Source organism: Nicrophorus vespilloides, unplaced genomic scaffold (assembly GCF_001412225.1).
Source record: "Nicrophorus vespilloides isolate i.1.1-1 unplaced genomic scaffold, Nicve_v1.0, whole genome shotgun sequence".
Taxonomy (NCBI): Eukaryota; Metazoa; Arthropoda; class Insecta; order Coleoptera; family Silphidae; genus Nicrophorus; species Nicrophorus vespilloides.
Genome location: NW_017096720.1, coordinates 46,807 through 64,975, shown reverse-complemented (window position 1 = coordinate 64,975; position 18,169 = coordinate 46,807). Strand labels below are relative to the sequence as shown.

General features: G+C 30.3%; 4 protein-coding genes across 4 annotated transcripts in view; 2 read left to right on the top strand and 2 right to left on the bottom strand.

Annotated features, from left to right (window-relative positions):
• The window catches only part of LOC108557981 (pleckstrin homology-like domain family B member 1), a 40,282-nt gene extending 34,805 nt beyond the window's left edge, over positions 1–5,477 (bottom strand). The window contains exon 1 of the mRNA XM_017914738.1: positions 5,360–5,477. The gene's annotated coding sequence lies outside the window, so the exon portion shown is untranslated. The remainder of the gene's footprint in view (positions 1–5,359) is intronic.
• A 126-nt stretch (positions 5,478–5,603) lies between these two features.
• Positions 5,604–7,042, top strand: LOC108557982 (zinc finger matrin-type protein 5). The gene is made up of 3 exons (XM_017914740.1): positions 5,604–5,838; positions 5,892–6,029; positions 6,678–7,042. The coding sequence occupies exons 1-3, from the start codon at positions 5,712–5,714 to the stop codon at positions 6,908–6,910; spliced, it is 498 nt and encodes a 165-aa protein (XP_017770229.1). The 5' UTR covers positions 5,604–5,711; the 3' UTR covers positions 6,911–7,042.
• Positions 7,043–10,836: 3,794 nt separating this feature from the next.
• On the bottom strand, positions 10,837–14,268 carry LOC108557970 (neuromodulin; the record flags this gene model as incomplete). Its single annotated transcript, XM_017914719.1, is given in 3 exon segments — positions 10,837–11,071; positions 11,145–11,239; positions 13,963–14,268. Coding segments are annotated over 3 exon segments (530 nt in total), but the record flags the coding sequence as incomplete, so codon positions are not given.
• Positions 14,269–17,256: 2,988 nt separating this feature from the next.
• The window catches only part of LOC108557969 (chymotrypsin-1-like), an 11,550-nt gene continuing 10,637 nt past the window's right edge, over positions 17,257–18,169 (top strand). The window contains exon 1 of the mRNA XM_017914718.1: positions 17,257–17,359. Coding sequence (XP_017770207.1) covers positions 17,335–17,359 — 25 coding nt within the window. The 5' untranslated portion in view covers positions 17,257–17,334. The remainder of the gene's footprint in view (positions 17,360–18,169) is intronic.

The following is an 18,169-nucleotide window of genomic DNA, read 5'->3' as shown; positions in this document are numbered from 1 at the left end:
GGAGGGACCAAAGAGTTTTCTCGGAAAGGTAAAAGAGGTTTGCCGCAGCAGGTACGGGCAACAATAATTAAGGTTTCAGAAACTCCCTTTCTCTTTTTCTCTCCCTCAATAAAAACTCTATAGTTTTTATCACTTAAGCTTTTTTTAATGATGATTATTACTATTATAATCCGAGTGGGCGCAATTATTAAGGTTTTATATCTGGTATGAAATTTTGGTAAACATTTGTTTTGTTGATAAGATATTGTTCGCACGCACGCAGACAGCTTTCACTTGCATCACGAAGAGAGTACACACTACATACCTGCAATAAATAACGGAAACATTTCAACACTCGAACATTTCTTTCACGTACACAAAAATTTAAATGCAATTTCAATAGAAGTATTTCCAATTGACAGAACACATTTATTAGAATCAACATTCAAATGTTTATTTTTTTTACCCTTCATTTATATGGATAAATATTTCGTCACGTTCAGTGCCGTCCCTACAAAGTGCGAGGCCCAGGACAAAATAAAATTTTGGGGACCCTTAAACATTTTTTTATAATTTAAAATCGCAATTCTAGTGAAATCTTTGTTTTGCCACGTGTCCTTTGACTCGAGCCTAAAAAACCATAAAAAACGGAGCGCAGTCTAAATGTTTGGTGCAGGCTCACATTCGTGCCGGTTCGCATAAGACTGTGGGGCCCACAAAGTGCGGGCCCCCGCTCGCCCCTGTCTAAGGTCGGTTCTGGTCACGTTAATGAAAAAAAAAACAAATACATATTAATTATAGCAACTTGTAGACAATAATTATTTTTTTGTATAAATCATCTGTAAATGGTTTGAAGTAATTTACATATCAATAATCATCTTTCCCAATTGATATTGTATCCTTGATATATTCAATATTTCATTATGACAATTATTACGTCAAATGTATGAATGCAATCTTGTATCAGCATTGACTAATTTCTAATGTAATTTTAATTAAAATAATCACATTTCTCCAACTGACATTACAATTGTTATTCAATTGTTTAATTATTTTTTTTGACAATTATTACATAAAATAGATGCACAAAATCTCTCAAAAAAAAAACAACAAACTATAATGAAAATGCTTAGGTAATAATTACATAAACGTGCAGTTAATAATTATTGTTGTAAAAATCATGCAAACATAGTTCGCATCTGCATTGACTAATTTCTAATGTGATTTTAATCTGAAATTTCAAATTGACAACAATTGTTATTTTTAATTTATTTTGACAATTATTACGTCAAATGAATAAATATATTCAGAGTGTTATGAAAATGCTTAGATAATAATTAGAAAAACGTGCAGTTAATAATAATTGTTGCTATAAAAATGTTTATATGTAATTTCTAATGCAATTTTAAATGACATTTTTTCAAGTTTCATTACAAATGTTTCATTTAAAAAAAATATTTTGACAATTATTACGTCAAATGTCAATTTTTTTCCAACTGACATTACCCATGATGATATATTGATTGTTACATAATTGATTCATTTTTATTCTGAATATTTTTTGACAATTATTACTTCAAATGGATGAATAAAAGCTCCCAACAAATTGCTTAGGAAATAATTACAAACAAAAAGTGCAGCCAATAATTATTTGTATATAAATCATGATAAAATGTATCAAATCTGTTTATTTTAAATGCAATTTCAATTGAAACAAACGTTTTTCAAATCATGTTATTAATGAGATATTGATTAGAATTGTTAAGCATTTTTGTAATTTATTTTGACAATTATTACGTCAAAATGTAGGAAGATAACTTTACAATAACCCTAAACTTTCTTTGGTATTAATTATATAATTGCGTTGTTAATTATATTATTGTAATGATTGTAATGTAAATTATATACAAATGTCGACTTATTTCAAATGCAATTTCAATAAAATGTGATTATTCACATTTTACAACTGACAAATAAAATTGTTGCTTTTTTACTCCCAATTCATTTGACAATTATTACGTCAAAATGTTGTAAGAAAACTTCCCAATAAACCTAAAATTGATTAGGTAATAATTACATAATCACATTGTCAATTTTATTATTGTAATGTGAATTATATAAAAATACAAATTCAATTGAAATAATCACATTTTACAACTGACATTATCCATGGCACATAGAATTGTTTCATTTTTTTCCCCCAATTTATTTTGACAATTATTACGTCAAAATGTAGAAAGATAACTTTCCAATAACCCTAGAATTGCTTACGCAATAATTACATAATTGCGTTGTTAATTTTAATATTATAATGTAAATCATATAAAAATGATTTTAATGTATATCGACTTATGTAATTGTTGCATTTTTTCCCCAATTCATTTGATAATTATTACGTCAAAATGTAGGAAGAAAACTTCCCAAAAAACCTAAAATTGATTAGGTAATTATTACTACGTTGTTAATTTTAATATTGTAATGTGAATTATATAAAAATACAATTTCAATTGAAATAATCACGTTTTATAACTGACATTATCCATAGCACATAGAATTGTTTCATTTTTTCCCCAATTTATTTTGACAATTATTACGTCAAATGTCTGTATGGAATATGCCAATAATTGCTGATTGCAACTAAATTGCTTGTGTAATAATTAGCGAAACGTGTAGCCGATAATTATTGTAACGTAAATCATTAAAAAAAAAGTTTTACTATGCAGAACAAATGCCGAGAAATTAAAAAGAAAATTGTTATTTGCGTTGCGGCTTTTGCACTTTGCCATTGAACAAACAACAAAAGTGGCAACAAAACTGACATTTAACAAAAATAAATATTGCATCAGAGATGCGGAGACCGACGTACGTGTATATAATTAGTCGCGGTATGCCTGAGATAAGAATGCTTTGCGGCTGGAGGAAGGAAGACGAAAAAGAAGAAGAAGACGTATATAATGTCTTTAGGGTTTAATACTCTTCGGTAACGTAACGTTACTCGAATGCAATGAAGTTGAGAAGGTGAAACAGCAATTACACAGTATCCACATGCAGTCTAGTTGCGTTGAATTTATACGCCGCCCCTATATGCATGGGTTGCCCATGCCGCAGACGTTGCTGGATCGTGATGAGGAGGATGTGTGGTAAGAGTTCACGTGAAGGTCGTACCAGTCTTGGTATGCTGAACTTCGGTGCATACCACGGTTCTCCTCTGTCTCCTCCTCAGAATCCTTAACCTCTTCTTCTTCTCCTCCTCCTCTCTACGTTCCGTAATCTCGCTGCATTAAATTCTTATTGAAAGTGTTTACTTATCAAACACTCACTCTCACAGATTCCGACGATGCTCTACTTACTAAACCAAACAATTGCAATACACTACTAACTTGATTATACTACTCTTTATTTCGTGCATTACATTGTAATCCAAAACAATTGCAATACACGACTAACTCGATGATTTTACTCTTTTTATTTCGTACATATTACATTGTAATACAGACAAAGATTATTTCACAAATTACGACAATTCCTCTCGTACGTTATGCTTCTACAAGCAGAAATACAACGCATTATTATTCGTACCCATCAACTTGCAAACATTTATTACTTTTTTCACTCGAAAACCGGATATTCGAACGTTTTTGTTCCCTCAATCGGAACGAAATTTACCCCATGCATAAATATACAGGTTTAATCCAGATAATACACACACATATCACATTTTACCAAGTAATTTGACACTTTTTTAAAATTTAAAATATTTAAACAATAGTGTTTTTAAGGATATAATTCAAGCAGTGTCCTTAACAGTCGTTGTTTAACTTTCAATTGAACTGTCAAACGTGACGTATCGAACGAACTCCGAAATCTAATAGGATAAGAAGGAAAATTTTTGTCTATTTTAAGATTTTTTCTATTTGTTCAAGTAATCTCTTTCGATCATTCATTTTTATTGTTTTTGGTGATTAATAATACAAAATCCGTTGTGTAAATCGAAATATCATCGACAAGATAGAACAAATAATAATTACATTCGATACGCGTTTATCTTCTGTGTGCTTTCGACGCTAAATCAAAAATAAATAACATTTCGTTGTACATTCAACCAACACATTTTTAATTAACAACAGAAAAAACATGAATTGTTGTTTGTTTCGTCTTTGGGAATTAAAATGTATTTAGTTTATATGAACAACGAAATACTTATTAAAAAGATATTAGAAGTAATTTAGTTACTGAAATTTGCATATACATAAAAATAATCCTTTCTAGATATTCACGTAATTATTTCCATCGTTGAAATGTTCAGTTTTTACAAACAATTCGATGTTGTTTTCTTCGATAATTTGCTGCAAATTCAATTGGATTTTTGATATAAGTTAACAAATAGTTTCACATTTTAGTAAATTTCTAAATAATCACAGAATCAATACGTTGATATTTTCAAAAGTTTATAATAGATGTAAAAATTTGAAGCTAAAGTCATCATTAACTAAGAAAAGGAAACGAAACTATTTCGTTTTGTTTCAGCAATTTTTTAATTCACTTCATATAAAATTAGTAACATATTTTTTATACATATAAATTAAATATACATAAAAATGATTAATATGTTGCAATATTTATAAAGAATGTTTACAATATACTTTTTAATAATTAAGTTCAGAATGAGGTCTGAATTGACAAATTGGAGTTGACAAATAGTTTCTTGCAGGTTTTGGAGACGAGAAACAAAGTGTAAAGAAATAATCTTAATTCATTCACGAGTATTTCTTCAGTCATTGTCTATATCGGTTCAATGTTACCGATGTAGTTAGTTAGTATATAGCTTTGATACTGCATTTAGAAACTCGTTGTTAACGTTGATGGTCTGAAGAAATACCAAGAGTCGAGTCGTTGCATAATTGGACGTAATTCCTCTCGATGTTATTACTATAGGCATTCCAATAAAACGGTAACGATCTTAAATTGGAACAGATCGAACAATAAACACCAGAACGGACGAGATCAAGTGACACAAATTGATAAGGTTCGGCCTTTACATGAGAAAAATGTATATGTTATAGTCGTTCATTCAGCAAATCGAAAACCAATAAAACTCTTCATCAATGAACTATTTCGATCTTCCGAGTGAATTTTTACCACCTAAAGTTTGAAAATAAACATAGAGTCAGTGCACTGTAAAATCCAAAATTACCTGCCTTAATTACAGCACTTCAATGAGATATGCTGCAACTAGAAATCGAATTCGAATTCATTTTCATTTAACAACAATTAGCGAATTTGAATTGAAAACCAAGAATTGAATTGAAAAACAAGAGTTGTTAATTTTTGTGAAAAGCCGCACAAAAATATTACGTGCAAATTATGAAAAGAAGCTTACCTTGTTTTGTTTGTTATTGTACGAATGTGTAAAATTAAACGCAGGAAAAATAAAGAAAACACAAGTTCACGATCCGACTACACCATCACCTTCACATCTCCAGTCAAACTAAACAAGAATGGACTCTTGTGTACTCTATTGTAAACAAAAAAATGCTACAAACGGTCGCAGACGTTCCCCGCTACGATTCTCTTCCTTCCACCAATTGCGTAAAAACGTAACGTAGGTTTATTCCCACTTCGAAAAGTTTGTTTTGTATACGTAGGGGGCGCTTCTGTAGGATAATCTAACCTTTAAATTGTACCTGCAAAGTCTTCGTTAGGGTAGTTTCATTTGATTCTGTTTCGCAAACATGGGTAGAAGGTATTACTGTGATTACTGTGATAAAGTGTTTATAGATGATTTGGATGCAAGGAAGAAGCATCTCAATAGTGCCCATCACTTGAAGTTGAGGAAAGTACACTATGACTTGTTTCGAGGTAATATATTAGTTCTTATTCTTTACATTCAGTTTAATTCAATTCAATTACAGATCAGAAGACTTTGCTGCAAGAGGAGAGTGTGAAAATACCATGCCGAAGATTTTTGTCAGGTGGCTTCTGCCAATTCGATTCAAGCTGCAAATATACACATTATTCAGTGGAACAATTGTGGCAGATCAAAAATCAGAGTAAGCTTAATTACCTTATAACAATTTTTTTTTTCAACTGTTCAAATTGTGAGAATGATTTTAAGTTGATGTTTATTTGGGTGAGTCATAGGTATAACAATTGGTAATGTAAATTTAAATTGCAAGAGGATGTGGTTTTTGTTTAAGTAACTAAAACGAAATACGTTTCGTAATTGGGCTTTGTAAATAGAGTTTAATTTATGCAACTGTGTCAGTTCTTCAATTAATTATAAGCATAGTTGATTATATGTGTTATTAATGCATAGAACTAACAGAGAGTTTATTTAGGCAACACTTTATACGTTAGTTGTCAATGCAAGAGAAGTTATCTGTTGTTTATGTTTGTTTTAGATAAGTTGCGTTATGTTTACAGAAGGTCTTGTAGTAGTAATCTTCAAGGGTTTGAAGTAGCAAAGATTTATTACTCAGTAAATGACTAAAATTGTTTACTTGTAGAAAGTGTTACAAGCGTTCTTAATTTTTATTTATGATGTACTTGCACTTTCTCTTGTTGCTGATTGAAGGTATACCTTATTTGGATCTCAATAAACATTGAATTTATGATGTACTCTATACAATTTTAATATCTATACTGATTTTACTGCTATCAATTCAAGAGATTGTATTAAAACTATTTTGTAATTTCAGTTGAAGCCGAAGAGCAAGCGGAATTCTTGAAGAACAATTCAAGTGCAGAGGTGCCTCCTGTGGAAACTTGGATGGAAAAGTACGGGGAGCAGAAGAATCTGAAAAATGAAGAATTCGTGTCGACCTTTTGGAGTTATCCGGAGCAGTTGGAAACCAGACCGGATTTGCCGCCGTCTTTGAAGAAATTCCAACCCGAGTATTTCACCGACGATAATTTCGCCGATTGGGGTTAATTGAAATGATGCAAATGTACTTTTATGTGATAAAATACCGAAGAATGTTAATACTCAATACTTCCATCAACTTTACGAGCTTATTGTAAATTGACTTTCGATAAAAGAGAAATAATTAGAAACCTGATGTATATAATATCAATTAAATAATACACTTATTTTATTTTCTGTTTAAATTATTAAATGTTATAAAGCTGTAACGAAAATTTGATTGTTGGTACAATTATTAAATTATATAATTAATACTATTTACTAAGAAAATACAACTTTCTTTAATGCAAACTAATTTATAATTATTAATCAGTTATTGCTACAATCTTAAGATATAAATGGTAAAGTTTAAAACTATGCAAGGGACAATAAACAAAAGTAATTAGTTCAAAAAACTAATTTTCAGTATTTGCTTGGGAGATGGCGCAGCGACAAAATAATTATACGTGTGTATCTACTATATTACTAATTAATATAATTAAAACTTGAATATAATCCTTAGCAGACTCTAAACTAAACATTTTATTAATTAGTTATTATCAATTAATACCCTAATTATAAACTCATGGTTACTGCAGCGCTAATATGCTTGAACTATAAACTTTGCTATGGTACCAAAAGATGGCCAAAAAATATATATTATAGTCTGATTAGGTCTACATCGTAAGCCCGACAACCGAATGACCGACTATTGAAATCCCGACTATATCAAAATCTCGACAAACATAATCACAACTATATCAAAATCCCGACTATTTACAATAACATTTTTAAATTATTTCGGAGCGTAGTCACCTTGTGCTACACTTTTATTATTAATAACAATAAATCATTAATTTTGTTGAATTATTTATAATAAACCTTAACATTATGAAATAATCTCAAATAGAATTAGATTATTAATTGTTATTATTTATCATTGATAGCAATTTAAAAGTTACTACGCTCCGGAATAATTTAAAAATGTTAATGTAGACATTTTCGATATAGTCGGGATTTTGATACAGTCGGGATTATGGTTGTCGGGATTTCGATACAGTCGGGATTTCGAACGTCGGGATTTCAATAGACGCTCTTTCGGTTGTCGGGCTTGCGATTGCCACCGAGTCTGGTCACAAACCGTTTTATTTATCAAAAAGTTTATTGTTCATAAATGTATAGATTCAGTTGATTACATTGCTTCAATAATTAAGTTGTGATTAGTTGAAGAAGTATATGAAGCACCAGGTAGCGGTAATTAATGGAAGTATAGAATTATGTAATTTAATTACTTTGTAATTCATTAAAATTATGTAAAATATTGCTTAAATATGAATAAAGAAGAAAAAATATATTTGATTGCAGGTTTGAAGTAAAACAGACTTTTCTCATTATTGCTGTTGCAAATTATATTTGTTATTTATATAAATAATAAATCAGAAATCAATTAATTTGAATTATAAATTTTTATCATATTTAAATAATTAACCATTAAATGTAATGACCGAGTTAAAAACTTTATTAGTAATAAAACTTTAATTAGCTATAGCCAATATCCATTTATTTTTAATTTACTAATTGTACACTAAACGTATTTTATTTCTACGTATTTACGCTTTTATTTTTATATATATAATAACTGCAATTGAAACCATGGCAACAGAAGCAATTACCATCTAGTATTCTGCGCCATCGATTTTGTTTGCATTTGACAAAAGCTGAGCAGAAGAAATGGATTGAATTCCAACGCGGTTTCCATGATACCAAATACAACAATGGAAAAGGGATAAGCTTGCATCCAGATGTACCTTGAATTTATTTATAGCTTTACAATTACAATCAATCAATTGAAACGTTAACTGAACGATGAACGGGGTGTTTCCCTTTAGACATTCCAATGCCACGCCAAAATTGGGATTAAAGGGTTTAATTCCCCAGACGGCCTCAACCTTCGGGGATCTCGACTCGCGGATACCAGACCTCCGAGAACAATGATACTTGTACCGCTCCTACCATCCCCTAGTACTTCTTGTTGTTATTATTATTATTCGAATTCTGATGTAGACAACAAGAGTAAGTTTATAAATAGAAGCGCTGGATTTGAACGCCAACTGAGAAACTTCAAATAACGTCCAATTTTCCGTTACATTACGTAACTTGCATTTTCCTAATGAAGAGTTATATTTCACTTAATTAGAACTCCATTTATATGTCAAATTAATTAAATGTCTGTGAATTTGACATAATGTATCAAATTTCTTAAGTAATATCAATTTTCATTTGTTTCTTTATATAATATTAGGTTACTTAGATCATATTTTAATCTTAGTTACATCCAAATAAAGTACGTGTTACATTTCATTTTTTTTTTCAATTTTTATCATTTGGAATCGATCCAACCATTTATTTTATAATTATGTAACAACATTTTTGTTTAATTTTTCTAAAAGTGGCAAAACATGTTTATGTAACTTGTATAATCATCACCTAAGTAACCAAATAAAGTAATTTGTTTCATAACAGTGTTACTAACATTAAACAAATGAACCAATTTAAGGTAGTAGATAATGCGATCAAAAAGTATATGTATTTGTTTATGATTTTTATATATACAATAAATCTTACAATACTAATACAATATTAAGGATGTTGGAAAAGTTGGTGGATTAAGAAACTGCGGAAAGTTTGAAAGTCTTAATTATAGTTTCAGCGAGAGGAGTGCAAAGGAACGTTCATGAACTATGTAGACTTTAAGTATAATAAGGAAACTTGGTAAAGTATAAATAGGAAACCAAAACTTTCTTTAAATCGAGTTCAGTTTTTTTTTATACGAAAACTTTGAATATGCAATATTTCATGTGATCGGATTTTTAAATTTAACAAACAAAAAAAAATCATTTTTCATTTTATAAAACAATTAATTTACTTCGGCTTAATAAATATCAATAAATTCAGTTTTCTTAGTCTGGAAAACTTTTGGATTTATTGTCATAAAAATCTATTATGGAAATGGTCAAAATTTAAGGTCACTAAAATATTGGACGTAATTCTGGTAAAGGTAACAATTTCGTAATAATAAAAAACAAGTAATAGTTGAAAAATTCCTTTTATTTGTTGATAAAATGATCATAATATAAAAATATAAATTTGCTTACCTTCCATCAATTCGTATCTTCTTTGATTCACTGAACACTACAAAAGATAAGGAAAGCGATGAAGTGCATTGGATAAAATAATGAAATATCTCGTTAAAAATGCATCAACTTGATGAGATGCATTTTTTTTTAGTCTTGTGCAAATAATAGGGAAATCGATTTGGGATGCAAATGTATCTGTGGAAAGTCATCAAATTAGTACACTTGAATGTGATGAATGTAGTAAAAGTTGTATGTGCAATGTAACCGATGAAACATAAACAAAAAATCAGGATAAACATTTATTTGTTAAATTTTAATTTTACATTACATGTAATATTAAAACAACAAACGCATCGAACTTAGTACCTACAAAATAGTACGAAAGTAAAATGTATAAATATGAGATCAAAGAGTAATTAAGTAGTTAGTAGTAGTAGTAGAGTTAGGTTACAAGGATTATACAAAACTGTGCGTTTTGAAGCACCTAGAGAAATGTCTACGAAATACAATTCCATTTTGAAATCATGTTAAAAATAATTTTTCTTTTGCACATTCGTTCAGCGAACTAAATCTTCAATATATATATTTCTGTTATATAAGCGTTTGCAATAGAGACAATGAAAACTATAACACTAAATTTATGACGAATTCAAGGAAATGTTAAGTATTTACTTCTTTTTTTTTATTTAATTAATATTCTTAAGATTTTTTTTTGTGTTTTGTTTCTTTACATTTAAATTATTTTGTTTTGCTGCTGCTGTTTGGTAAATATGTTTTTTATTTTTATATACTGTTGTTTGTATTTTTTTTTTTGAGTTGTTGCTGTAATTTAATAGATTATTATTATTATTACGAGAACAGCACTGTTTATCATAATAATTTATACGGAGTGGAGTTTTGGATGCATGTCGAAGCTCTCTTCTCTTCACTTTTCGGCCTCGTTATCTTTGCGAGCCATGTGACCCCGGAACGACGCCTGTATTTTAACTGCGGCCTTGCTTAACTCGGGATCCGTTAGGTCGATATCCAGCTCCTCAGCGTTCTCGTTACTGATCTGCAAACATTTACACACACACACGAAAAAAAGTAATGAAAAAAATAATTTCTCTTTAGGTTTCTAAACTCACAGGTCCTTCATCGTCGGGTTTGCCTTCTTCCTTAACTTTTCGTGCCATGTGGCCGCGAAATGAAGCCTGGATCTTCGTCGCGGCATTGCAGAGCTCTGAAAAAAAAAACAAGAGATATTTCCTCATTTCAGTTTATTTTGCGTTCACACAATGGAAAAGCAGATTGATTGAATTTGATATGAGGTTTGATGATTTTTCGTTTCTTTTTGAGGTGGAAAACGTGGGTTTTGGGCACGTCTCGAACGCATTTCTCACCGAAGACAATGATCTATGGTTCTCGTTCATTTATGACACGTGCTGCAAATTGCGAATTGCCCACGGGATCCATACGTTTCGCACGGCTAACCGAAACCGCCACTAATTAAAGAAACATCCTTAATTGCCAACAATTCATGATAATTTCAAATTGCTGTCGATTTATGTGCCTCTGTTATATGAGAAATACGTATAAATATGACTGAATAATTCAAACACATTTAAATGATTGGTTTTGCCTTGTTTATACCTAAATTACAACCATATTTATTACATGGATTTACATAATTTATTGAAATTATATAAATATATAAATTTAATCGAATCAACTTACGTTCAGAACGAATTCAGAACAAAACATCAAGTTGAGATGAGCAATACCTCATCTTCTATAGATTGAAATTAATAATTCCATTTGAAAATTTTATGTAGTAAATCCGGACAGATCGAAGTATTTCTGTACTGTTTTCGTATAAGAATGTAAATACCATTTCTGAACTTAAAACTTCTATAGATTGAAAATAATATTTCCATTTTCAAATTGCAATATTTTACACTTGTATACACTTTATGAATTTTAGATATGTACATTTTTCATATAGAGAAACTGTGCAGTTGAATTTACATTTATATTTTGAATATTTATAAGCTTTTTAAAGTTTGGTATAATCTCTTTTGATGATAAAAATAAATAAAAAAGTATCGTATCTAAATTAATTCCATTTGCATATTATTTCATCCTATCACTGCTTTACGTTCAAAGTCTAATGTATGCTATTAGGATAAAAGTTTCAAATAAAACATAAACTATGATTTGAATATTTATTTCATGTTTTAAAGCTTTTAATAGTTTGTTTTTTTTTTCATGTGAAAATTTCTAATATTTTATAACTTTATATATTATTTTATTTAATATTTTTTAGATAAAAAGCTTAATTAAAATAATTGTGAATTTAATAATTTTTCATTTTCTTGGTTCGATATATCAAAGATTCTTCAATTTAGCATAGTTTTTTTTTGTAAATAGACTTAAGAAAACTTGGAAAGTAAATTTCTGTTAGATTATTTCTAAAGTTTTAATTACAATTGGTTTTATGTCTAATATAAATTAGTTTTATAAATTATTATGAATATTTTAAACGATGTTTTCTGATTTATAATGTTAATTGAGTTGCCTATATTTGAATAATTTCAATGTTTGCTTACATCCAAATATCAATTTTTTATTATTGCAATAATAATATAACTTATTCAGATTTAAATATTTTCTTTATTTTGTTTCTTTATGAAATTACATATAAGTAATGATAGTTAAGTCATGCTGCTTAAAGTTAATTGTTAGTTAGTTATACAGAGTGCGGCAGAGAAATAGACGATTATTATAATCGATTCTCAAGATGACTAACAACACTTTGTTTTCAGCATTAAAGTATTTAGAAAAGATCAAAAATTGAAGACTTTCTACTTTTTTTTCGCCTTTTTCCTTATGAAAGACTAGTAATGATAGTTTTTCGCATGATGATTTAACTTAACTATGTTAGATTGATTGCTTGTACAGGATGCAGCAGAGAAAAAAGCAATTATCAATATTGAAGACTTCATACTTTTATTTGTCTTGTCTCTTATAAAATACTAAAAATGATAGCTTTTTCCATGGTCATAGTTAATTATTTTGGTTTAATTGCATTTTGAAAACTTATACATAAAAATGCACTAAGTGGGGCAAAGAAACGGAGAATTATAAGAATTCATGCTATCCATGTATTTTGATTATCAACGCTTTATTTTTAGCACTATAGTATTTAGAAATGATCAAAATTGAAGATTTTATACTTATTTTTTCGACTTCTTTCTTATGAAAAACGAGTAATTATAGTTTTTTGCATGATGATTTAATTAAACTATGTTGGATTAGTTGCTTGTACAGGATGCAGCAGAGAAAAAAGCAATTATCAATATTGAAGACTTCATACTTTTATTTGTCTTGTCTCTTATAAAATACTAAAAATGATAGCTTTTTCCATGGTTGTAGTTAATTATTTTGGTTTGATTGCATTTTGGAAACTTATACATAAAAATGCACTAAGTGGGGCAAAGAAACAGAGAATTATAAGAATTCATGCTATCCATGTATTTTGATTATCAACGCTTTGTTTTCAGCACTATAGTATTTAGAAATGATCAAAATTGAAGATTTTATACTTATTTCTTCGACTTCTTTCTTATGAAAGACTAGTGATGATAGTTTTTCGCATGATGATTTAACTTAACTATGTTGGATTAGTTTCTTATAAAATACTAGTAATTATAGTTTTTTGTATGGTTATAGTTAATTATTTTGGTTTGTTTGCTTTTTATAAACTTTTACATAAATATAAACGGGATGCGACAGAGAAACGGGCGATTATAAAAATCCATATTTCTAAATTATCTACGTTTTTATTTCAGGATTATAGAATTTAAAATGATTAAATTTCTAAACTGAGCTTTTAGCTTTTATAATCGACCTTTATACAATTTGACTTTTAAGTTTCATGTAAAGTTATGTTTGTTTGTTATTTACCTTTATCATCTGCACGGAACTCTTCCTCGAGTTGCTCCCTTGTAGGTTCCGGTTCCGGCGCCGGCTCGGTCTTGGTGATCGAAGGTTTGTCGGACTGCTTCATGCTTTTCCTCGTCTTGTGTCCCCTGAAAGCCGCCTGGATCTTAACAGCCGCTTGCTCCTCGTCCGCACCTGACTCGTCCTCCAAAGGTACGCTCTCGTTCACCTGACTCTTCTCTTCCTTCTCCTCCTTTCCTTTGCTCGCCGTCGAGTTCGGTCTGCTTATCGATTTCAGCGTCACCGTTTTTGCAGAGGCTGTATTATTATCTGGAACAATAATGGACCACGTTCATACGTAGGTTGTAGTTGATCGGTTTGCGCGTAAACGCGCATGTTTCAGTCGCGAAACGTGTAGACACACAAAACATTCAATTATAAATATATCCAACTGCGTTCCTCTGCATGTGCCACATATTAATTATAGGTTTTCGCACCGATCAATAGATTCGAATTTAATTCCCGCAAAATGTGCGAATCTTCCTCATCCCATCATTATACATTCTCATCTGCCACGGACAGCATCAATTTCATGCATTAATATTATATATTTTTTTAATTAACTTTATTAATTACGATTTAATTAATCTTCATGTTCAACGCCAACTCTATTTTTGCTTCAATATAATAAAAATATATACCAACATTGTTTATGATCACATTTCCACTTTATAGCAATTTCATGTCCTCCTGACAAAACCATAAAGAAAATGTCATTCAACTAAAAAGCGCAATATTTCAACAACACATTTCCTTTATAACAGACACATTCAATTTCCCTTTTTTTGTTTCAATTTCAATTATTAATTACAATCTAATCAATTTTACATCAATTATGAATCTCTATTTTATCTATAAATATCATTTTGTATCTTTCTGACAAAGAAATTGTACACCATAGAAAATATATTTTGTTACAAAATTTCCAATTTGTCAACTAACATAATTCAATCATTATTTTCAAGTTTTTTTTTAAATTTACGTTCTTGAAAATCTCCATTTTTCAAAATTCAACATTGTTTTCCATAAAATGTCTACTTTAAAGCATATTTTATATCTGTGTGACATGTAGTACGTATTGATCACAACTAGAAAATGTTATTCGCGTCGCAAACTGCGGCCTTCCATAATGTATACGTTTTACGAGAAGAGAAGGAATAGAGATGATGCTTTCTGCGTTGAAACCTCCTGAGAAATACCACTAACACCGTTCGATTTATGGAGTGCTTCTCGCATTTTCCATTATCCCGTTGTTTCTCCCATGAATTACACGCAAACAATAGCTCATTCAGATCAAAAGCGTGCACAGTGCGAAGCCGAGAAATGCAACAAATCTCAATATTTTCACTCTCCGGAAAGGCTAATTTATTTCAATGTTGTTCTTCTGCATTGTGTTGCTTCCTAAGAGAATTTAGTTTTTATATAATCTGAAAACTCTCCTGAAGTTACTTTGTTTTGTGTGTCTCTGAAGAGAATGTTGCAAACACATTCCTCTGTTTCATAATGCTGCGGCATTTGATAGTTTCTGGCTATGCACATACGCACGAAATTTGTTTACATCAAATATTCCCTTCCGACTTTCTCCAATCTTATGCATTGTTATATTAATAAACTGTGCGCTGTGTGTGCTATGCACATGTAATTATTTGCGAGTCGGTTGTGAGTCTAGTTTGTGGACTTGGCAAGAGTGAGGAGGAGGTTTGGTAATTAGGTTTCGCTCTGAAGGGAAGAACCGTAGGTTTAATGAGTGTATAAATTGGAAGGAGCAGGAATGTTTAAGTGTTTAAAGTGCTGGAATTAGGCCGTCAGTTAGTTGGTTTTTGTCGAGTCTAGGCCTACTCGACGATATTTATCTCAGCTTTCTTTCGGATATTTATTGCGAATTCCATTTAAGACCTGCGATTTATTCTTCTTCTTAAATTGCTTTTCTCAAGAAACTGAGCTATCTTTAAGCAAGTCTCAGTTGTTTTTCCCCGACTCTGTCACAATAAATAACTTTTTCCTTTTTTTTATGTTGTATAGGTGAAAGAAACCCAGCATTTTTTTAAATAGAATTATTTTTCAAAGGAAATTAGAACAATCTTAAATCTTCTAAATTGAATTATTGTTCAAAGAAAAAATTATATTAATATTACATTAAACATAATAAGAAAATTGGATATTTTGATTTCATCCATTTTGTTGCAATTTGCTTTCAAAAATGAAATGTGATTTTCTCAGAAACTATTGAATACATCAAAAAGAGAAATATTTAAGGAATCCAACGTGCATTCAATTTGCTGGGGTTTTGGACATTTGATTGTAATTACCATTAACGCCGAAGGAAGTAGCGTCTTCACATTTTAGTGACTTTGTCAAAAACTATAATATATAGAATGTATCCAAAAGATGCGGATCAAAGTTGAATATTTTGGGAATGCAACTTATATTGAATTATTATTATGATTTCATCAATTTGGCTGTAATTCGCGTTCAAATATGCATATGAAAGTTGAATAATTGGGGAATGTAGCGAGTATTGAATTATTGCTGTTGTGTCTCAATTTTTGTGTAATTTGCGTTCAAAAATGAAGTGATGAAAAATGTAGGCTGGAAATACAGTATCTTCACATTTTAGTGATTTTATCAGAAACAATAATAGAAAGAATGGATCCGAAAGATGTATAGGATAGTATAGGAATACAATGGGTTTTCAACTATTACAGTGGTTTCATCCATTTAGTTGTAATTTTGAATGAAAATTATTGATCTTATTAGAATAATAATTGGATCGATAATCCATCGAACTTCATGCAAACTTTGTCTCCATTTAAAACAATAATGTTTGCTTCTATGTTGGGAAAATCTAATTATCAAACTTGTTTCGGGTTCTTGAACACACACTCACCCACACACACAAAGTGGAGGATAAATCCGTCGTGTGCAAGTACAAAAAGTGGAAGTGGCGAGAGCACACACCTATACAGAACCAAGGCACAAAGAGTAAGGTAATTCAAAATACGCCGAGGAAGCTTTCAGCGAGAGAGGACGAAGAGTACAAAAAAATCGCATAAAGGGAATCCCACTACAGAAGTTTGCTTATACCGAAGCAGCGTAATTTTTTTTGGCGTGCGGAATATTTTCATATATTTATAAGAATTGTGCGCATACAAAAAAAATGTATGTGAATTGTGCACAATAATTGTGTTATATAATGTTAGTGCGCAACGTTACGCTCTCTATTTATTGATGACGCAATTAGAGTTGTGCTCGAGGCGATGTTTTATGCATTCCCTCAGAGAATAGGTAAATCGTGAGAGAAGAGTAAAAAAAGGAAGTGTCGAGTGAAGAAGAAAAATGAAACCGGGAACCGCAGAATTAAGTAATGCATAATGCAAAAAAATACGTTACGTAAAATATTAGAAATTGTGTTGTTTTCTCGTGTCGATTGTTTGATTGATTTTCTGCACAAAATGATACGTATACGTGGGATATGATTAGAGGTTAAATAAATAAGCGTTGTCACGAGGTAAATGCTCTAGATTTGTGCCGGGGGCGCCGCTCCTGCCTGAAATGACCTTTTGACCCGTTTCCACTATACCTACATACACATATATATATATATGTTGTGTATACATGTGGGATGGTTTTGGGTGGCGGTTTTGCACGAGGTTTAAACATTTTAAGGATGATATAGCGTATAGCGTAAACCGCTCCTCCAATTAGGACATCGTTAGCTCGCGGGGGTTGATGAATAATGCGCGGGATGAAGAAAGATCGGTCTCAAATCTAACCTTTCGTAATTGCGTTTAATCGTGAGTTATTTATTCGATGTTTGTGCCAGTACATTTCAATTTTGTGAAAAAACTCATTCACCTCAATTAGATAAAAAAAAAAGACAAGCTGTAAATACATTTTTGTTATTAATGTGTTGCTAGGTTATTAATAATCTTTATTTCTTAATATCGGTAGAAACAAATGTTAGTAATTATTCCTTTATTTTTTTTTTATTAATTATAATTATTTTTATGTTGTTATATCTATTTTTTTTTCCTCTTTTGGTCCTATTTCTATCCCTTTCGGGTTTATCGGCCCCCACAAATTTTATTGGTTTTTTGGGAATCGAACCAACGACTTTTCGTATCAGATTTTCGTGGTACAGGCGTGATATTGTAATAATTATTTATTGTGT